At 42.0% G+C, this 23,186-nt stretch overlaps 1 protein-coding gene across 5 annotated transcripts in view; it reads left to right on the forward strand.

Annotated features, from left to right (window-relative positions):
• The first annotated feature begins 1,410 nt into the window (after nt 1-1,410).
• Nucleotides 1,411-23,186, forward strand: part of arhgef3 (Rho guanine nucleotide exchange factor (GEF) 3) — a 46,162-nt gene continuing 24,386 nt past the window's right edge. The window contains exons 1-3 of one of the 5 annotated variants that reach the window (XM_040159791.1): nt 1,411-1,691; nt 13,522-13,586; nt 22,561-22,623. In XM_040159791.1, coding sequence (XP_040015725.1) covers nt 1,670-1,691; nt 13,522-13,586; nt 22,561-22,623 — 150 coding nt within the window. In that variant the 5' untranslated portion in view covers nt 1,411-1,669. Of the gene's footprint in view, nt 1,692-6,519; nt 6,610-13,521; nt 13,587-15,187; nt 15,607-22,560; nt 22,624-23,186 lie in introns of those variants that run through there. The other 4 variants (XM_040159795.1, XM_040159790.1, XM_040159792.1 and 1 more) reach the window with 4 other exon arrangements.

Consider the following 23,186-nt stretch of genomic DNA (forward strand, 5'->3'; position numbering starts at 1 on the left):
AAATTAAAAAAAAAAAAAAATCACAATATGAGGCAAATTGATCCAATGCATATTTTTTTTAACTTTGCAGCAAGTTGCAAAGCTGTAGCAAAAAGTAGTTCCTCAGGGAAGGGGAGGGATAAATACTTGAGTACAATAAAAAAAAATCAGAGAAATACTCCAGCACAGTAAACTAGTAGTTATATTGCTTTATGACTGGTAATTATCTCTCATTTGCTTCGAGCTAACAAAGGCTGTTTAGTTTCTTACAATAAAAACAAACACGCACACACACACACACTCTCTCTCTCTCTTCACTGACATAAAAACCAGCAGACAGCTCTTTAGTGTGTGAGCTGCCAGGCGTCAATACTTAAAACAACAGCCTCTAAAACTCACACACACACACACACACACACACACACACACACACACACACACACACACACACACACACACACACAGTCAGCCACAAAGTTGGCCACAAAGTCAGCCAGCCCAGAACCAGAACCTGCCTTCAAAATAAAGGCACACGTCATATCCCCGTATGGCACTTGAGTGTGGCTGCAACTATTGATTATTTTCATTACCAATTGATCTGTTAACTTTTTAAAAGAATTACTTTAGCTTGTACAGGACTGGGCACCGCACCTCAGTTTGTTTTTTGGTTCGGACAGAAAAGTATCTGTAGCACCGACATCAAAAACCTGTCAAGTACTGAAAGCTGGCAGCGAATGTATAATCAGATTTAAAATCCCGTTGGCTTGTTCTTTGATAGCTCCTGATTTAAATTGTATATTTTATACATGATTTATTTATTTTAGGTGAAGTTCTTGTACAGCTGCTTGTGTTTGGAGGAGATATAAGGTCTGAGATGATATTTTGGTCAATTAAAGAGAGTTTCTAGGAAACAATAATTACAAAGTAAGTCACCGAAAATGTAAAACTCAGGTAACGTATCGGCCAAAATGTATCACATTTTAAAAACATGTTTTGCTTAATGGACGACTAAATATATTATTTTATTAGATTTTTATTTTGATTCATTTGCTGTTGAGCAACTATTGACGAACGGCTTCAGCACTAGCTGGTAAATGATCTACTCCTTCTCCACTATCTTTTCTATTGCCTGAAACGCTGACTTCAATGGGTAAATCTACGATTTCATGGAATTTGAGACAATGGCCCCCCTGGGCACAGACACGATGAAGGCAGGGTAGTTTTCCGTCCCTTTCTGGTTGTTTTCTGTCCCTCTGGTCTTTTGATTGACTTTTCAGCGCGAAATTATTTAACAGTCACTTCAAAGTTAGGCTCTGGCCCCGCAGCCCGGCCACTAATCCATCCAGGGTCACAGGTCATTTCGACATGGATAAGTGGGATGTGGTCGTAACCCTGGCTCTTATTCTGAAGGTACCGCCGGAAAAGGGAAGCGTCGCTCCCACCGAAGCTCGACCGTTTGACGAGAGGGCGGATTTACCGAAATCACGGCGACTCCCGGTCTGTTTGTCCACAGCCGACTCCTCCGACCGAAGTTTAGCTTTTACGAAAAGTTAGTTTTTTTACTCACCGGAGCGGAGACGGCGGCCGGACGCGGGTCGGTCCGGTGTTTGGTTCCTACAAAAAAAAAAAAAAATCCGCCGATTGTGGACCTGGTTCGTTGGGAGGAGCTGCGGCCCGATGCAGGCAGGTGATGGATGTCAGCGGGGTTCAAGGTGAGAAGCGGCGCTGGGAGACTGGAGAAGACCGGTTTTCTGGAGGTTTGGGGGGTTTGGTTTTGTTTTTTAAAAAAAAAGTAAAGAAAAGAAAAGAAAATGAAAAAAAGTAGCAAGGTAAATGGGCGTTTTTCTGGTCATGTAAGAGAAGAGGAATGTGAAGAGATAGACAGGGAGTTAACTCCTCCACCGCCGGTCTGTCTGTCTTTCTGTCTGTCTGTCTGTCAACATTATAAAGCTGTGTGGAGAAGCTAAAGTCTGGTCACCATGGGCGATCTGTGGTCGAGAGACCCTGAAACACACGGTCTCCAAAGGAGAGAGAGAGAGAGAGAGAGAGGCAGAAGAAGACAGAAAAGAGGTTGTATGCAGCCCAGTGAGTCACAAGTTAGCCTGATTAGTGATTTATAGTCTTCATATGCTCACACACACACACACACACACACACACACACACACACACACACACACTATGGCCAGATTAACATCCCGAGGGGCCCTGGGGCAAAAGTTTGTTGTTGGGCCCCTATAGACGGGTGTCCTGTTGACAAACAATCGAGGAATTGATGCACAGCACTGGGGCAGAAAGAAACAGGTTCCCACAATGACACAACAACTTATATCTGGCCATTTTCAGTATTTAGTGATAAACTGGTTTACTGGGAAACCTGTGAAATTACTGTTTAGAGGTGATTTTTTTTTTTTTTTTTTGACCACACGCCACCTTTGATAAAGATCTGTCCCCCCTGGCCCAAACTCGACAGAAACGAAACAGCAGCTAGTAGCAGTGATAGAGCTAAACGGGGCTATGAACGGATTTGGCCGAGAGAAAACGAGCTGTGTGTGTCCAAAAAAACATCAGCTGAGAGCAGGGGCTGAACCCAGAAGCACAGGCGACGCCCTCACACAATTTAGGTGAACACCAAAAAAAATGAACTTTGTACGAAAATCCTGCCCTTTCCTCAAAATATACCAGACACCGGATAAATGCCAGATGTGCTACATCAATGCAAAAACTCCTACTAGAGATGGCTGCAGTGTGAGCAGACAGATGTTCACTCCTCACAAACCGTGTCAATGCAGGATCTAATCAGTAATATTGATCGGCCGCACGGGATCATGAAAAGAGACTCTACACCTGTTTAATTGTTTTCTCTAGAAAACCATAAGCATGACAACATGCCACAAAGCCACGCCGGTCGTTCTCCTCCGTCGGCTGTCGCCGATTCCCAGGACTGAAACTCTAAATGCACGTCAAACACGGAGCCCTGGCAGTATTCAGCTAACAGGCTTAAACACACAGTAGCAGTGTGAGCTGTCTGACCTTGAAACCCCCGCTGCCTTCGTAAAATCCGCCAACACTGGGGCTAACAGCTAATTCTGCTCTCTGAGCTAAGGCAGGTCTCCTTCTCGAGCTAACGAACATTTTAAACTCATTGCCTTTGAGATTCGTGCAGTTTTATGCACAAAAAAGACGCGTGCACGCGTCTCACTGACATCGACATCACTCAGTAACAGTTTTAATATTAACTTAATTTTATACTTGTAAAGAAAAAGAAAAAATCACTTGTACCAGCTTCTAAAATCTGAGTATTGGCTAGTTTTCACAGTTTTTGACTGTTGGTCAGACAAAAGAAGCAATAGGACTATGTTCAGGGAATAAGGGAATTTTTTGGGGGGAGGGGGCTTTTTTTAAAAAAATGTTCTTTTTTTTCTTTTTTTTTTTACAGTAATTTTATTTTGCTTCTAAACACAAAAACAGACGAATCAAATAATACAAACAATACATAGTGAACACAAGAACCAAATATCTGGCTTAGATTCCTGATACATGGCAAACACAGCACATATTCCCCTCGAGGAAATGATTGCACACAATCTCAAACATTATGGGAAAATGTCACAGCATCTGCGCACGTATGTACAGCTTGTGCAGGGAAACACTTTGAGCACATTTCTGTGAGACTTGGATTCATTCTCTGTCTCATCTGGGGGAATAATCTGCAAAATCCAAAAGTCCAAACGTAGTTTCTCGGGTTCTTTTGCATATGGAAATTTCCTTCCATATTTCTGCCCATGTTGTTTCATCCATTGTGACATTGAAATCACTATTCCATATGTGTTGCAGATATTCTGTGGTCATGGTATTAGCAAGGTTAGGTTCAGCACACCCCTGGCCGAGGACCGATTTCAAAGCTACCTTGATTCTGAAAAAAGCTATGAATTTGTAAATATCTGAAAAAGTGATTTGTCGGGAGTCGAGATTTCTGTTGGGTTGGTTTGAGTGTAAGCAACCACTCCTTTGTCAAATGGATGCCCCAGTGTCAAAATCCCCCTATCTCTCCCGAAGTTAAATCCGCCATCTGAACAGGCCGGAGGAAAATCAATGTTACCCTGTATAGGAGCTGAGGGAAGACAGTGTTTCTGAGTGGCCCTCTAGCTTTCTTATTGCTTGGCAGGCTTGCACAGTGGTTCTATTTATTACGTTATTATCTAGATCAGTCTTGATTTTCCTTGAGTCTGGGGCAAATAAAAGACGTGATTGTGTATTACCTGCGTTAAATGATTCCAGATCTAGCCACGCTGATTCTGGGTCGTTATTAATCTGCTCAGCTAAGTAACGAAGCTGCGCCGCCTAATATTCGGGACAGCTAAACCTCCCTTCGCCGTAGAAATCTGTAACTTTTTAATTGTGGTTTCCTTTTGTTCCAAATAAATGTACTGAACCAGCTTTTCACACTTATGATTGTTTTAGCAATAAGTAGGGTAGGGACCATTTGAAAATGATAAAGAAGCCTCGGGAGAATATTCATTTTAAGTATTGCAAGACAGCGGTAGAGATATCCGCCTGTCTAAGTCATCACTAATACATTTAGGAGAGGTTCAAAATTGGCCTTGTACGTTGCTTCTAGTGATGGAGTGATCGAGATCCCCGGGTAAGTAAAATCTTTGGCTGACCATTTAAACGGAGATGGGGTTTGGTGATAAGCATCACCTAATGGCATTACTTCAGATTTTGAGAAATTAATTTTGTACCCTGCGATTTCACCAAATTTATTTATTACCTCCAAAACTGCTGGTATAGATTTCTTTGGATTAGTTATTTTTAAAAAAAAGTAGGACGTCGTCGGCATAGAAGGCTATTTTTCTGATCTTTTCCACCAGCAGAGGTTCCAGCGATATCTGGGCTCTTCCTTATAGCTTCTACCAGGGGCTCAGTGACATTTGCAAACAGCAGTGGGGACGGCGGGCACGCCTGCCTGGTCCCCCTGCCCAGGGGGAGGCTTTTTTCACCATTTTCTGATATTTCATAGACCATACAATCAATCAGTTATTAAAAAAAATAAATATCAGACCTATTGGTAATGAAAATAATCATTGCTTGCAGCCTGACAGTTCTCCTATGATGGAATAATAATACCTTGCTTAAGATTTTCTGTGTTTCTTTACAGACAAAAATAGCAAAATATTTGATAAAACACAACTTTGCGACAAAGCAGAACAGTTTACACTGAAATAATTAAGGGCTTAAAACTAGATTTGGACACAGAGTCTCTTTACAACAGAGCCACAAGATGGAGGATGGAGGGTTCGACAAACAGTACATTGTACTTTGTACCGTAGATGTGTTGTTCTTTAGTGGTGAGAATTTTGCTGTTTAAATTTCGCTGACCCAAATGTAGTGAAAGTGGGACTTTTGGGGCACGCACACGCACACACACACACACACACACACACACACACACACACACACACACACACACACAAACAAACACATACACATCGGTCCTCCGTAAACAGTTTGCCATTATAGCAGCTCAGTGTGGAATGATGTTTATTTGTTTTTTGGCTGAAAGTTTGTTGATACGTCCGTATCTAGCAGTGTTGGAAGAAGTACTCAGACCCTTCCCTAAGTAAAAATACCAGTACAACAGTGTAAAAAGTCCTGCATTTAAATCTGTACTAAAGTACAAGTACTGAAGTATTACCAGCTAAATTTATCTGAAGTGTCGTTGTATATCGGCCCCTGCTGTGGCCGATATAATAAATTCTACTCTTAACACTGATGCAGCAACATGTAACCAGCATTTTACTGTTGTAGCTGCTCTAGGTGGAGCTAGCTTTAACTACTTTATATACAGTTAACTGGTTTAGTTCAGTGGTGCCCAGCCTAGGGGTCAGGCCCCTCCAAAAGGTCACCAAATAAATCTGAGGGGGGTCCTGAGATGATTAATATGGAGAGGAAAGAAAACACATTTCTGATACATAGATTAGTAGTCATTTTTCCAACCTTTCTCTAATCTTTGCTGCTTTTTGTAAAACATTGAAGAGTTTTCCCTCAAACAGTTGTTTTAATGAAACCGTGTAAGAAGTTTAGAGGTAGAATCCCTCTTTGGTGAAACAGCCAACAACTCATTGGCCCTGTTTAGACCTGGCATTAACAGACGTCTCAGGTGATCCGATCACAGCTGGACAGCTCTAAGCTCGTCAGTTCACACCTGGCATTCGAATGCGTCTCCACATGTGCCTCGAGTGACCGCTTGGGACCGGATCTCACCTCCCCCGCTCTATACGCAGATAAACACGCACATCACTCAGATCTCAAGTGCGTCTTGGGTGCGATCACACCCATCTGTCAAGTTGATATAGAAAAACAAAACTAGGAGCTAAAAGAGGCTGAAAAGCTCTACCAGAGACACTTTCACATTAAAAGTATTGTTTAGCGGTGTTTTGAATTTACAACAAACAAAACAAGTTCCCCAAATTTTTAATAAAAGCTGAAGCAGTGTGTCCCTACATGTGAATGCTACCAGTCAAAATGACAGATGAGGAGCTGTGAGGTGACTTGAAGCAGGCGGCGTTGATCGTTTGAGGAATGTGGTTCAGCTGCTGTCGAAGGGACAATGAGGATGTTGTTTCAGGTGATGTTTATTCTGCTGCTTTCTTCTGTCACTAATTGCAATGTTTCTACCTGCAGTATGCTGCCCCGCTGGTTCCACAATGTGGTTCTAGGTGTGTAGTTTTTCTAAAAAAAGAAACTGAGATCAAAACCGCTGCGTTCTTGGCTTTGATTTATTTCAGGCGTGTGTAACAGCATCAAACCAGATGATACGGATAAAAAAGATGTGAGATGTGTGTGCGTCCAACAGTCCCAAACCCAAACATATTCAGTTTACTATCACATAGGACGAAGAGAAGCAACCCAGAAGCTGGAGCTTGAAAGAGAATTCTCAGCTTTTGTATTTGAACAATGACTTAAAATGATCAATTGGTTATCTAAATAGCTCCCGATTAATTTTCTGTCGATCAGCTAATCGATTAATCGGCAAGAGATGTTTGCGTTGGTAACGGCTGGCAGTTGCCCCTTCTGACAGATGAAGGTGGTGTGTGTCTGTGTGTGTATGTGGAAGATATTAACCCCTCAAACACTAAAAATAAGTATGAAAAAAAATCACATTAAGTGAAACACAGCCAAGTTCTTGTATGGGAGGGTATTTTGGTAATAGTTCAGAAACTATCAGTCAGCACAGGTGTTGAAAAGGCACAAAATCTGTTAAGTTTACAGAGATATAAAACAGGGAAAAGCAGCAAATGGTCACACTTCAGAAGCTGGAACCAGAGAATATCAGCCTCTTTGGGCTTGTTGAAAAACTTCACTGGTCCAGTGACTAATTCAGTACTCGACCGACAATTTCAGCACTAAATGTTTATTCGAGATGTTTTAGAAAATGAGATGACAAAGTAGGAAATAAGTGATGGTACGATCTTGATCGTGTGGCTTTTGAACGGCAAAATTGAAAATATTTCAGTTTGGTGGAGCAGGTTCAGGTCTGAGTTGAGGTTTGTTGGTCCAACCTGAGATCAGTTGGTCTCTGAAAGAAGCTCATGTCGTCCGACAAGCAGAGCAGCGTTTCCCCTGGTGAAAAAAAGACAAAAATACATTATTTCCTGAACAGTGTCCTCACATCATATCAGCTTTTTCCGCAGCAGGAAATTATATCATCCCACCTGCCTAGAAGATGAGGCCACTCTGAAACTCGGGTTTACATCTGTTCAGCAGTTAATTAAAACTGTTTTGTCGTTGTTTTACAGTAGATCTGAATCTAGATCTTGAAAGTTCATCCTTGGCCCTTGAAGAAGCAGTTCACAAAACAATCTCCACCATAGTTCGGCTTAACTTCTTGTTCTAGAGCTTTCGATCACTTCGCACAGTCTTCGTCAGCAGATAAAACTTGCTCACTTGTCATGGAACTGTTCAAGCAGTTGTTCAAACTTTCCATTTTTCTGAACATTTTAATAATGAGATTGGTGTTGCTCTGTTTTTTTCCTATGATCAAAAACTCCTGTTAAAAGACCAAACAAATGTAATAGTTCGTCTCAGTACTTTCTGACTTCCCTGCTTTGTCATTGGCTCTCGGCCTCAAAACCACTGGTTCCTACTGAATGCGTACGTGTAAAAAAAGCTCACAAATATAAAAGTTTCATTTTTAAAAAGCAGCAGTCATTTTCCTGAAATATCTGGACACTGTAGTTTTTAACAAACGTTAACAGGAGGCATTTGCTGGGAACTATTTTCAGAGGTGGATTAATCCACATTTGACGCTCGAGAGTATTTCCAGCAGCAGGACGTTGTGTGCGGGACTGAGTCAAAATAAACTACAGTGTGTCTGTTCATGGTGATGAAGGAACATGTCACCCAGTGCAACCGTGTGGCTCACTGATGTGTATTTTGAATAGTTTCTGGACAACAATGGAGCTCGGTGGCACAGAGGGATAAGACATATCAGGCTTTAGATACACAGACGGCAGACTTAAACTATCAAAACTATCAACAACATCTAAAAAGAATCAGAGTTTGTGAAACGGAGTGTTCATTTTACTGAAGTCAGGCTCTCCACGAGAGCTTCCTAGCTGCTTTCTGGACACGGAGCACCCTGTTTACATCTGAAAACTGGATGATCTCTGATCGAGACTGAGAGATGGGGAGGGAGAGATATTGAAAACAGATGGGGGGTAAGAGATTCAACAGGAGAAAAAGAGAGGAAGACTAGGAGCGAGACAAGCGAGGGCCTGTGGCAAACACACCTCTGATCTGGATTATAAGTGTGTGTGTGTGTCTGTGTGTGTGTGTGTCTGTGTGTGTGTGTCCAGTGTGGGAAGATTTATAGTATTGGAAAAAGCTCTGCAGTTCCAAGGAATGAATGAGTCACACACTTAAACACACACACACACACACACACACAGGGAGAACAGACTACAAAGCTTTTGTCAGATTGAAATGCAGAACAAGTTTCTGTTTGTAGGTCTTATTAGCATCTGGTAACAAGAGACTGATTCTGAATCAGTCACTAAATGCTGTTTTGTGTGTCCAACACTTAGTTGTGTTTTGTCCTATTTAATGGTCTCAGATGAAGTGAAAAGGCCGTGACCACTGACCAAACACCGTCCACCGTGCATAACCAGAAAGCAGCCCAAATTGTTCTTTTAGTGCCGGGACCTATTTTCCTGCCAGTTTCACTTCAGCGGTAACGCAAATGCAGGTGCCGTGGAAATTCCCTTTGTTAATTTCCACCTGTTTGTACAGTTCCTGGCTCCACCCAAACCCTCTTGCGTCAAGGTGGGAAGGATGGTGCAGCTGAGGCTGTTAATGCTCATTAAATGTGCAGTTGTATGCAAAGGTTCGGGCGGCCGCTGGGAAAGTGTCATAATATGTTGATTTTTGAAGTGAAAAGAAGTCAATACAGCCCCACATTAAGAATGAGCCTTTTCTAAAAAGGTTAAATCACTGATACTTTTTATTTCATGAACTTACAAAATAAAAAAAAAAAACAGTAATTTGGGCATGTGCAAAAGTTTGGGCACCCGACTAATCAGTATTTATTTTGGCAGATCTCACAGCTTGCAAAAGCTTTTTGTAGCAGCTAAGAGTCTTTTTATTTTTGATTTAGGAATTTTTTTTACCCACAGATTTTCAGTGATGCTCGGGTCAGGGGGTCTGCGAGAGCCGTTCCGAAAGCTTCAGCTTGTGTTTCATGAAGTGGTTCAGGCTGGATTTAGAGGTCCGGTTTGGACCATTGTCCCGTTACAGGAGCCAGCCTCTCTCCAGTTTCACAGGACATTTGCATCCAGAATTTGCTGACATTTGGCGGAATCCATCCTTTCTTGTACCCTGCCACACAAACCCAAAGTAGAATATGTCCGCTCCCGTGCCAAACAGCTGGCAAAGGAGGGTTGCTCAGTACTGACGTTTTGCACATGCCACAATTACTGTTTAAGTGTTTTTGTATTTTTTAAGTTCATGAAATAGAAAGTGACAGCGCATTAACATTTGAAGAAAGGCTCATGTTGACGTCTGTTTGCTGCAGGGGCTCTGTTTACTTATTTTAGACTAAATAATGTCACTTGCCTAAACATAGCTGCACACTGGTGCTCATGTAAGAGTGAAATTGGTTTTAGTGACTTCCCGCCTGCTCAGACCAAACAAATGCAGAGCAATGTTCAGGGCTTTAGTCGGCGGAGGCGTGCGCTCACAGACCTCTCCAGAATCCACAAAACGTGCGATATACGTTGACTCCTGCCCCTTTTTAGTTTTATCATCTCCTGCAGATTGAGTCCAACCAATGATGTTACATGTTATATAATAATGTGCTGTCGATGCACACCATTCTCCCACAGTGCAACACCTAAAGGAAGTGAAAGAGCTGCTCACAGCTGCGAAAAATTAAGAGACAACTTTGTGAACGCCCAGGAAAATAAAAATAATTATTAAGTCCTTCGATAGACCTTCAGATGTCCGTCTGTGAAGTTTGTTGGCAGTGACTGTTCCGAGTTGCAGTTTGAATGCGATGCATCTGGGCACATATTGTATCATCTCCTGTTAGGATGAAACATTTAAGTACGTTGATTTTTTTTTTTGTTTGTTTTTGTTTTTTGATCTCTGTGAAATCTTGTCACGTGTGGACTGTTGTGTCTGGAGCCAGTGCGGAGGCTCAGCAGGGTTTTCTGCTGCGGAGGCGAGGGCAGGCCTCACCTTCTGGGCGGTGTTAAGGGTTCCTGTGATGCTTGAATCATCAATGCAAACAATGAGTCCCTGAGCTGAAAAAAAAAAAAAAAAAAAAAAAAGCTTCACTGATAAAACGAAAACATAGAAGGAACAAGACTGTGTCCAGAACAGCTTTCAGACTCCAATTCCCACAGAGCATTGCTGTAAGAAACGTCCAATCGGAGAGATTCAGGTTATGTTACCGTGCAGCTTTAGTGAAAAAGTGACGTCAGAGACTGAATTCTGCAGAGGTTGGTTGGTGTGTGTGTGTGTGTGTGTGTGTGTGTGTGTGTGTGTGTGTGTGTGTGTGTGTGTGTGTGTGTGTGTGTGTGTGTGTGTGTGTGTGTGTGTGTGTGTGTGCTTCCTTTTTCAGGCGAGGTGACAGAGGGCAGGAAACAGAACAGGACTAATGTGTCAGGACTGAACATTTTCTGCAGTATTAGTAAAGACTGTTATCATATTTATGACCCTGTATTTTTCATGTTTAAGACTCGTTTTTGTCTTTTTTTGTTAGATTTGGTCAAGTTTGCATTTGTGGTTGTACCACATCGAGTGGAAAAAGCTGGACGTTACAACTGTGTGTCCATCACTTTAATAGTTTTTCTATTTTGACTTCTCTGCATGCTTGTGGTGTTCCGCTGTTATAGCGACTCAGTATCGTAGCTGGTAGTTTATTGGTTATTGTGACAGCAGCTACACTTGAGATCAGCCTCAAACTGGTTATTTCTATCTGAACGGGAATATGTCAACATACAGCACTGTGCAAAAGCTTTGGGCACTAAAAGTAAAGTGAGGATGCTTTCAGAAATAGCCCCCATGAATAGTTTTTATTTATCGATAAACTTGCAGTAAAGAGAAAAAAACCCAAATCAAATCAATATTTGCTGTGACCCCCCCCCCCCCCCCATGAATAGTTTTTATTTATCGATAAACTTGCAGTAAAGAGAAAAAAACCCAAATCAAATCAATATTTGCTGTGACCCCCCCCCCCGCCTTTAAAACAGCACCAGTTCTCCTCAGCACAGTTTTCCAATGTACTTGGCCGGTAGGTTGTTCCAAGCATCTTGGAGAACTTTAGTCTGTCTCAGTGTCTCCTGTCTCTTCGTGTGATCCCAGACTGACTCCATGATGCTGAGATCAGGGCTCTGTGGGGGCCAGACCATCTGTTGCAGGACTCCTTGTCCTTCTTGTCTCTGAAGATGGTTCTTTATGACTCTGACTGTGTGTTTAGGCTCGTTGTCCTGCTGCAGAATGAATTTGGGACCATTGTTACTGTGTGATGGAAAAGAATCTAAACCTCTGAGGTGCCTAAAGCTTTTGCACAGTACTCCATATCTACACATATATTAACCAAATTATATGTGTGTGTGTGTGTGTGTGTGTGTGTGTGTGTGTGTGTGTGTGTGTGTGTGTGTGTGTGTGTGTATATCTAAAGTTTATAGTCTTTCCACGTACCCCCTGGCAACTTCAGGAGGACCCCTTGTTGGTCCTTGTATGTACTGACTGACAGAAACCACCAGAGGGACCTCTGGTCAAATTCAAACCTAAGCCCCAGTTCCCTCAATATACAGCACAAGAACCAAACTGGTCTGTTTGTTCACTGGAGAGACGCAGAAGGACATGGCCTATTTTGCCCAGAGTAGAGCCTCTCAGGCTGTGTATAAATCCTTCCTCCCTCTCTTGGATTGAAGATTTAAAGCAGTGGTTGGGATCTTTTCACGCAAGTCTTAGTGGAGTATTCACTCAGATACATACAATGAAGAGTTACTGGTCATTGTAATCATTCCTCCTGTTCACACTGGCTGTCACGTGATCCCTTCTTAGTGTGACTTCGATACAGAAAATGGATCCACAGTCATGTTCTGTGTGAAAATTACCTCTAAAGTTCGGCTGAAGATAATATGAGGCCGCGGCAGTCTGACTAAACAAAGGTGTAAAATTACAACAAAATCATATGGACGGCCAGAAAAAAGACATTGATGTTTTTTACTCTCATGTATTGTTTACACACGACCTTAGTAATAAATAATAATGTTTATTCATATTGCACTTATCAAAACCAGAGAATAACAAGTGCTTTACAAGTTAATAAAAAACAAAAAAAAAATATTGCCATAAAGGCATAGAAGGTGCAAATAGTAAACCATAACATTTTTAAGGCTGTAACTAGCGATTATTTTCATTATTATTTATTGTGCTGATTATGTTCTTGATTAAATTGATTAATCGTTTGGACTATAACATGTCAAGCAACTATGTTATTTGTGGAAAATCCCAAAATCCCAAATGTATTCAGTTTATTAATCAAGGTTACAAAAAATCCCTATTTGAAAATGATAACATTATAAACATAGCATAGGAGGCTTCTCATCTTTGCTCATGTTCTCTGAATAAATCCACCAAATAAATCATAACATAAATGTAAACTAAAATGAGAAGCACTCCTTGGTTTGTTTATGAAGCGTACGCTCTACTTTCTAAATCTTGCCTCAGCAGCATTACTTCAAAACGAGGCTCTTATGTTTTTTATTTGAATAGAAGTCTGATCTAATGTCTTTGTGTGTCTGTGTTCGGTGAAATTTAGCGATGGTACTTGCACATTTTGTTGCTCAGAAAAGTTGAGCAAAGAGTGAAGGTTGATGGAATTATCTTCTTTCCTTTACTTCCCTGCCATTTTCCTTCTTCCTTCCCTCCTTCCTCCCATCTTTTTTTTCTTCTCCCCTCCATTCACATGTCTCTTTTTTCCTTCCCTCTTTTCTTCCTTCATCCCTTCTCTTTGTCCTTCCATCAGGTCGAAGCTGCAGAAGAAAACTTCCTCCTTCTCTCTTCTCTCCTGACAGCTGGTCCCTCAGAGGGGTGAGAGCAAGTCTTCATCATATAATTCAGCAATATCTGATTTTCAAATGTATGTCATCAGTTTTATTGACATTTACTTAAGTTTCACCAATGAGGGGTACCTGATATTGTAGTATGAAACAGATAAGGCAGCAAATAAGTGAATTTTCAAATGTAAGCATTTCTTTACCAAACCAGAAATGACTGTTTTTGCTGTGTACTTAAAAGAATATTTTCATTTTGGTAAATAGGCTTATTTGATTTCTTGGTAATGTAAAAACCACGGGTTGTGGTTTAAGGAGGAGTTATATGCTGTAACCATTTCAGTAGGATTCATCCTCTGAGGACCATGAATACCTGCATAAAGGTTTCGTGGCAATCCATCCAACAGTTGATGAGATATTTGAGTCTGAACCAAAGGGGCGGACTGCTTGACTGACATGGCCATCCATGGGGCCATGTGATAAAAGAAGTAATTTTGGTGGCATTAAGATTCCTACAATTAATTGGATATGAACGTAGTTTTTAGGAGACAGTATACGGACAGGTACCTACCTCTGCTTGATCTCCATTCACTGTTTGTGTTTGGAAGTTGTCAGTGTACAGTTATTGAGATTCCTGTAACATTAGGTATGTCTTGTGCTACTGTAGTGTTACAGTAGGGCTAACGCAAAAGACAACAAGGCTTCAGTGCAGCGCACTTGAGTAAAGTCGGAAGAAGTTTGAAGAAAAAAAGAACAAGGATAGGTTTGATCCGTCTAAAATTCATTCTGAAGCAGGACAACGAGCCTAAACACACAGCCAGAGTCATAAAGAACCATCTTCAGAGACAAGAAGAACAATGAGTCCTGAAACAAAAGGCTCTGGCCCCCAAGAGACCTGATCTCAGCATCATGGAGTCAGTCTGGGATCACATGAAGAGACAGAAGACACTGACACAGACTAAATCCACAGAACAACTGTGGCAGGTTCTCTAAGATGCTTGGAACAACCTACCTGCCAAGTACCTTGAAAAACTGTACTGAGGAGAACTGGTGCTGTTTTAAAGGCAAAAGGTGGTGATTTAGGTTTTGTTTTTCTTCTGTTTACTGCCCTTTGTATGACATTAACTGATATATAAAAATCTAAAAGCCTGAAACTTCTGCACAGTGCTGTATGAACAGGTATAGATAAAGATATCTGAGTCTGGACCAAAGTGGTGGACTGACTGACTAACATTGCCATCGTCAGGGCTGCCAGTGACGCTAAAACCATTAATAGTCCAAAAATAGTCAAAACCATTAAATAAATCTCACTACAAAAACAGCATATACTCGTCACTTTTTATTTTTATAAACCAAAGTTTACATTCTTTGTGTGTCAGTGTCTCTACCGCTGGTGTCTCAGTGTCCCCTGTAGCCCCTAATTATAGACGCCCGTTTCCCCCGACGACCGTCACTTCCTGTTTGTCTAATGGGAACTGAGTGGACACACACAAATATGCATACACACACACACACACACACACACACACACACACACACATTGTGAAGTGTTCCTGTTCCTGAGGGTCTGTAGATCCACTCAGACTGGGACCTGATGAGGTGGAGGAGGAGAAGGGAGGAGGGCAGCAAAGAGAAGAAGGTAGAAAGGAGAGGGGAGAAGTGAGAAAAGAGGAGAGAAAGGAGCTTTTTAAAAGTCTGACTGAGGAGGAGAAGAAGCAGCTCTTGGAGTAGCACTGGAGGAGACACACTGGAGGAGGAAGAGAAAAGAAAAGGAATCAACAGGAGAATAGCAATGTGACTGTGAAGGAGGTGGTTCAAAGGAGGAGAGAGAAATCAGGCAACAAAACGAGGAGAAGAAGAGAAGTGATTGCAGATGTTGACTCGCATGTGAGGAGGACAAAAGAAAGGAGAGCTAATGTGACTTTGGGGTAAAAACAGAGTGACCTGGAGGAAGAGGAGCAGCAGATGTTTGCGGAGGGAGTTCATTAACACTTGATCTGTGTTTGAGGAGCAAACTGGTCCTGATGATGGGCTGCTGTCTATTTGTTTACTATCGGGTGAGTTTGAGTCTGTGTGTGATTCCCTTTGTGTCCCAGAATTCCTCTGAATGATAACGAGCATCAGAATCGGAATTCTGAACGTTTACTGACACATTGAAGGGTCGATCACATATGCATAGAGGAGAGCTGAAACCCTGCAGAACCAATGTGTTCGTTGCTTCATAAACAGCAACAATATCTGTTTCGCATATGGCCCAGAGTCAGATTTCTCAAGAGTGTTACTCTCGGATACTCAAAGTGCCTCAGGTGAAAGCGAAATGTTGCAATGCGTGTATCCTGTTAACATGTGTCTATTTTAATATTGCAAGTTTGTCCAATTTTCTGTACATTGGCTATTGGTTTACACTTTATTTCATGTGGATGTCTTCACATGGATGCTCTACATAGACAACAAATACCTTAATGCATATAATGTGCAGATTGCATGATGCAGTAATTATATTGCTCCACGTGATGTTTTGATAGTCACAGACTCTGCTCCTTCTGTGTGTCATGCGTCACAGGTACACAGGTAGGCCATGTTATGTAAAGGTCAAGACCAAATCGGACATTATCCAACACGATATAAATCACCTTCCAATATTCACCGCAATTGACATTCGAACAAAAAAAAAAACAACATAGAAACAAACAAAACAAGACTAGGTCAAAACCTAGTATATGGCTTGACCGCCCTTTATCTGTTTGCTTCTCTCCTACTCTCTGTGCTCCCATATAAAATATTTTAATATATACAGCTGAATTCCCAATAAAACTGTTCTCGTTTACATGTTTTTCTGTTTCTTTGTTGTCAGACAACGGAAAAAGTTTGAAATAGCGACTGAAATGTGGCCCTTTAAGACTACATGTTAACCAACAGTCACTTGTAAGCCGTTTTGTAGCTGCTGCCCTGCACTGCTAAAATCCGGATTTTATAGCTACAACGTCATCTGACAAAATAACCATACACATCAGTTAAAGACAATGGCTATGCTTCTCTGTCAGCTATAGTTACCTGTAAAATTATTAATCAGAGAGAAAGTTGGGAACTCATTCAATTCTGTGTCAATTGAATGAGACGCACAGAGAGGTGTACCTACGGAGGGAAAGCCGACCTCACGCTCACGGGGCAATACTGGCGACAATCTTCTACCGAAAGTAGCTAAGGTTTGTCCAAAAAGTCAGTAGATTTGTCACTAAGTGGTTCTGTGAAGAAAACTCACTGAAGGGGTCTGAAAAGTCGGTACATCTAGCAACAAAGGCGTTAAGTTGGCAACTCTGGCCGTAAACATGCCCTGATGACGCGATAGAAACTGTTTGTGCCAATTCATCTTGAAAGAGCAATGGCCCAACACTTGGCCGGCCAACCAATGGTGTAACGACTTTACTCAGTCACATGACAGTCCAGCCAACAAACATAAATGAGAGTGCAGGAATAACCTGAGTGACCTGTTTGAATGGGCATCGTACTGTTGAATGAAAAAAAAAATATCAACAAATACTATTGATCTTTCAAGCAATTAAGTGATGAAGTTACTATAAGACTTCAGCAGTCTGAGTTCGTTACGTCAGCTGGGGATCTTCCAAAGTTAGTCTTTTTAGCACAAAATTCCCTCTTTGTGTTACTATCCTTTTTCCATTGCTCAGCAAGTGAACACTGTTGCGGAGGGACAAAGAGGGAATTTCATACTATAAAGACTCTCTAGAAGATCCACACCCGATTCCTCTAAAACTAAGCAGAAACTGTATGGATTTAGCCCGATTTTTGTTTGACCCAGACTAATTTAAGAATTGGGCCGAATTTCTGCAAGATTGCTCAACAGTCGGGCTTGGGGATGATGGGATTTCGATGGAATTCTTGCATGGTGGAAGCTTCAGTCGGCTGTTTTGCAGTGTGAGCGGCTCCAAAGTCCGTTATCCTAACATGGCTACTGTGAAAAGTAGTATAAAGTGTTTTAAGCTTGTTTTACCATGATTGGAGTAATATTTTACAGGTTATGGCTAAGACTTCAGATGTTGTGGCTACATATTTTTTATACCATCTTTTTTTCTTCTGTTCGTAAAAGAATTGCACAAAGTAAGGCTGCCTTTCTCTCTCTGTCAGTGTTGTTGACGATAAAGTTGTTGTCCAGACCATCTGGTTGTTAACATGCTTCTGTTCAGTATGAGCAGTGGCATCAGTTGATCCACGTAGTGTGAGGAAATGAGAGTTGCAGGTTGTGGCCTTTCCTGCCAGAAAGGCAGATTGAACTCAATGTACAAGATTATTAAGAAAATGTACAGTGTCTTCCCAGTTTAACTCAGCCTCAAATTCAGATTAATTTGAATACATTTGTGCACCGACTGAAGGCTCTGGATTCTCTTCAATTGCCTTAGTCTTCATAACACAAAGGATGATTTACAGGACAGGCCTTATATGGACAGGAGGAGCAGAGTCCTCCCCCTCCTCCTCCTCCTCCTCTCTGGTGTCCATAGCGACGGGGAGTTAAAGGTAAAGTCTGCCAGGTTATATAATGTCCGGACAACAACAATGTCTCAACACAATACTGAACAAACAGCAGACTTCCTGCTATTGTTACAGTCTGCCACACTGATCGCAACATCCTCCTCCCCTCCTCGTTCTCCTTCTCCTCCTCCCCTCCTCCTCCTCCTCCTCTCCTCTTTTTTCCTCTCCACTTCTCTTCTACTTTCCTCTCGTCTTCCTTATCTCCTCTCATCTCTTCCCCAATGTCTTTGAACCTCCCCTTTTCTTCATTTGTTCTTTTTCTCTCCCCTCCTGTCCTACCTTCATCTTTTACTCCTCCTTCTCTCCTCTTGCCCATTTGTCTCCTTCCCACTTTTCTCCCTCCTGCTTTCCTCTCACCCCTTCCCTGTGTTCTCCTCTCCTCTCCTCACCAGTCCTCTCTTCTCCTCTTCTTTCGTCTCTGCTTTCTTCTCCTCTCTCTTATCTGTTTAAAACTCCTCTTATGTTTATTTTTCTCCTTTCTTTCTTTATATCTTCACTCTCATCTCCTTTTCAGTTCTCCTTTACTCTTGCCTTCCCTTAATGCTCCTTCCTCTTTTGTGACTTTCTCTCCTCCCACCTTCTTTCATCAGCTCTCATAACCTCCCCTCCTTACCCTTTTCTCCTCTTGTACTCCTTTCCTCCCCTCCTCATCTCGTCTCTCCACCATTATTCACTTCACCTCTACTTTCATCATCTTTCCTCCTTCTTCTGTGATTCTTCCTCTCTCTTCCACTCCTCCTTGCCCCTCTACTCCCTCCTTCTTTCCTACCTCTCTTCTCTTACTTAATTCCTTTTCTCTCCTCCCCCCTTATCCCTCACCTTTCCTCACTCCTCTCCTGTCTTCCCCTCTCCTCTCACAGCTGTTTGTCCTCGCCGACCTGCCTCATCTTTCCTGTTTTCATCTTTTTGAAACTGTCCTCTCTTACTTAATTCCTTTTCTCTCCTCCCTCCTTTTCCCTCACCTTTCCTTGCTCCTCTCGTCCTTCCCCCTTTTGTCTTGTCCTCCTTTTCCTTTTTTCTCTGGTCCACTCTCCTCTCCTTTCCTCTGTTTCCTCCTCTCTTTCCCTCTCTCCTGTCCTGTCCTGTCCTCTCCTCTCTTCTCCTCTCCTCTCCTCTCTTCTCCTCTCCTCTCTTCTCCTCTCCTCTCTTCTCCTCTCCTCTCCTCTCCTGTCCTGTCCTCTCTGCCCCCCCCTTTCCTTCCTCTCCTCTCTTCTCTTCTCCCCCCCTCCTCTCCTCTCCTCTCCTCTCCTCTCCTGTCCTGTCCTCTCTGCCCCTCCTTTCCTGTCCTCTCCCCTCCTCTCCTCTCTTCTCCCCCCCCTCCTCTCCCCTCCTCCTCTCTCTTCTCCCCCCCTCCTCTCCCCTCCTCTCCTCTCCTCTCCTCTCCTCTCCTCTCCTCTCCTGTCCAGTCCTGTCCTCTCTGCCCCCCCTTTCCCTCCTCTCCTCTCTTCTCCTCTCCTCTCCTCCCCCTCTCCCCTCCCCTCCCCTCCTCCCCTCCTCTCTTCTCCCCTCCTCTCCTCCCTTCTCCTCTCCTCTACTCTCTCTACTCTCCTCTCCTCTCCAGTCCTGTCCTCTCTGCCCCCCCTTTCCCTCCTCTCCTCTCCTCTCCTCTCCTCCTCCTCTCCCCTCCTCTCCCCTCCTCTCCTCTCCTCTCCTCTCCTGTCACAGCTGTTTGTCCTCGCTGACCTGCCTCATCAGGTGTTTGTGTGATCTCTTCCTGTTGTTGTCGTCATGGCAGCGTACGGGAACTGTTTTGTTCTTTCTCATGTAGCTGCACCTGCGCAGCTTCCTGACAGATAGATTGTGGTTGCCATGGTTACCGGAGAAGTTACCTGGCCCAAACAAAAATCAGTGATTAATGCGTGTAAATCTCAGCGCTCAACCTGCAGCATAGTGTAGTGTCGTTCGCGAACGATGCGTTCGAATCACTGAATCTCATGGGTGAACAAACTGAACTGAATCACTTCCTGAAATGATCCGTTCATTCATTGAGCTCTCAGTCAGTTGTGAGCCAACACTCAGTCACTGAGTGGGTGAGGGTTTCCCTGACTCACTCGTTTACATTTTGATGCTAATGCTTGTGGACTTTTGCGTAAGTGGGATTTTGAATGAAGGACTTTTAATAGTAATGGAGTACTCTCACAGTGGTTTATCACTACTTTTACTACTTTTAAGTAAATGATCTAAATACTTCTTCCACCACAGTAAACTACTAAAACAAACTAAGTGCAAAATTAATATTCTGTTCACCACTAATAAATGTACCAACAGAGTACAACAGGAATGTTATCCAGTAAGAAGAAGATATGTTCTTGGGGAATTTTGAGTTGCAGAGGTTAAGAAAATAAGCAAAAGATATATTTACTGTGTATTTTGCAAAAGGGAAATTGAAAATTTGGAATCAGAATCAGTGCAGTCTTTCTGGAGTGATATGCAGCGCTGGCAGAGTCCGAGGAGATTGAGCAGGCACCCTTGACAGTGAAGGTAGTCAAGTTTGGTGTTTTTGTTGAAAACAGGAATTTGGACTTTCTTCTCAATGTCCAAATTCCTGTGTTGGAATTTGTGTTGTTATTGGGGAAGTTTTTTTTGTACATGCAGTAAATGTAGATAGTTTAAGATTATACCCAGTTTGAACCATTAGAAGAATTACTTATAATTCTTGAATAATTTACTAAAACATCTCAGAAAATCTTAAGTTGTTTTCATTACTAGACGTGTATGCGTTCGAGTTAGTTTGAGATAGCCTAGTCTTGTTTTATTTTGGTCTTTTTTTCTAATTGGTTTTAATCTTGCTCAATCTGAGGAAGAAGAATTTTGTTGAATAAGATATGAAAATGTGCCTTGTTTGTTTGTACTTTGTTCTCAACAATACATGTTCTCAATAAAAAAAATTTTTAAAAAAAAGGAGCAGCATGGCGCGATTGACGGTCTTTTTTTGCCCGGGGTTTTCCCTCTCAGGGACATACAGGCTGAGGCAAGGCTGTAGCTGCAACCTGAGAAGGGGGCCTGCAGACACTATTCAGGGCTGAAAAAATACTTTTGCTCCTCTTCAAGTTTTTCAGGTTAAAAACAAAAAAGAAAACTGTTTAATCTATATTTTTTTACGCTCAATATTCTTCAAAAATGTTAGAATTGAACATCAATCAAAAATTAAATATAAGATATGGCAGTAAAGAACGGTGCTAGCATTATTGTTAGGGAGAGGAACTGACCTTCTGTCCAAGCACCTCCAAGACCAGTGGTTCCCACCCTCTCTGGGTGGGGACCAGTTGTTTGTTATTTTTTCCCCCCCGTTTAATTTGAATAATTCTCAGTGGCCTGGGGAGGTAAAAATTAATTTAACGCAGGAAAACTAGCTAAGATTCAGGAGAAGAAGTATGTTTGTGTGGCAGACATATGTTTTTTTTTTTTTTTTTTCTGCTCTGCTATAAACTATATATTGGCAACCGCTGTCCTGAAGATACTTGAAGATGCAAACACAATAAAACTCAAGCACTTCTCCTTGTACTTTACTTGAGTGGCTTATTTCCTTTTTGTCCGTTGAAGTCTTTCTACTTTTGCACCACTACGTTTGTCCGACAGCTGCAGTCACTGAACATGAGATAAGGTCATAAAATACCGCTGCTGTCGGGCAAAAATCTCCAATCTGTTTTTCAAGAGAACCTTTCATTAGCCCGATGACACGATGCATTTCAGACATTATGACATAAGTTGTGTTGTCGCAGCCTGGACTGCTTCCTCTTTTTCTCTTCTGCTTTTCCTTCCTCCTCTCTTCCTCTCGTCTTTTCCATCCTTTCCTTCTTCACTTGAACTGGAAGCATGAAAATCTCCCAAACCGGAGATATGAGTTGTTTTTTTTACCCAGAAGGGAAAACAGCGATGATATTCGAGTATCCGTCGTTGCTATTACTCGTTTACTTTACTTTCTTTGTGAATATAGTAGAGCAGGGAATGATTAGTCAGTTAATGAATCAGGCTGTCGACAGAAAATTAATCTGCAACTATTTTGATAATCAATTAATAGCTTAAGTAATTTTTAAGCAAAAACGCCAAAATTAGCTGGTTCTAGCTTTTCAAATGTGAATAATTTGCAAGATTTCTTTGTCCTCTATGATACTGAACTGAGTATTTTGAGGTATTGGAGTGGTGGTTGGGCTAGAAAAGGGAATTTGAGGATGTCAAAAATTTTACAGACACTTTCTCGATTAATCGAGAAAATATTTTGCAGATTAATTAAGGAATATAGTGTATCTGGTCATGGATGGCAATGAACTATGCCAACTGACCAATGTGTGTCCAAAGCGATGAGATAAAAGCTGCCAGAGCTGCATGTTTGGTGCTACTTGTCAGTGCGTTTCTATCACATTATATTTGACTCATTTGATTCACTGTGAAATTGAAAACGCTGGTTAATGTTTGCTGTGACACCTGCTCTCCATCCAACATGAGCTGTGCTTTGTGTGTTGCAGAAGAAGAGGAAGCAGGCAAGCAGAGATGCAGACTCCCTCAGTCTCTGCAGTCTGGACATCAACGTAAGTGAATCGCCTCTAAACTAACTAGCCCGTTGTAGCTCAGTGTGTGCTGGCAGCTTTAGTTTACGGAGCTTTGCCTGGAAAAGCATTGAAATGTCTCAGAATGCCTCGGAATGTCAAGGGTTTTGACTTTTACTTTGACAAGGCCAAATACTTCCTGAGTGTGTGGTTTCGGTATGTTCACGCCTTTAAAAATGACCTAAAATGTGAAAAAAAAAAAAAGAAGGGGTAAGTGACGCTGGTCTGCTGTGTTTCTCTGTGTTGTCGTCAGAGTTCAACATACACAGTAGCAGCTGTGAAATCTGACTTTCCGTCCAGGAAGTTTGTACATAAAACTTTAAAGAGTAAAAGCTAAACCCACTTCTTGAGTTGCTATATTACATATACACTCAGTTGTTTGTGTACAGTCCTGAAATAAATTCTACCTTCATGAGGGTTACAATCATGAACGTATTATAAGACTTGGACACAGAGATGTAAAGGCCCCCCCCCCCCACCCCTCCAGGGGATACCCTGAAAGAAACACAAAAAAACTACAAACAATACAGCAGTGGCTGTTTTTC

Source organism: Xiphias gladius, chromosome 21 (genome assembly GCF_016859285.1).
Source record: "Xiphias gladius isolate SHS-SW01 ecotype Sanya breed wild chromosome 21, ASM1685928v1, whole genome shotgun sequence".
NCBI classification, from domain to species: Eukaryota; Metazoa; Chordata; class Actinopteri; order Istiophoriformes; family Xiphiidae; genus Xiphias; species Xiphias gladius.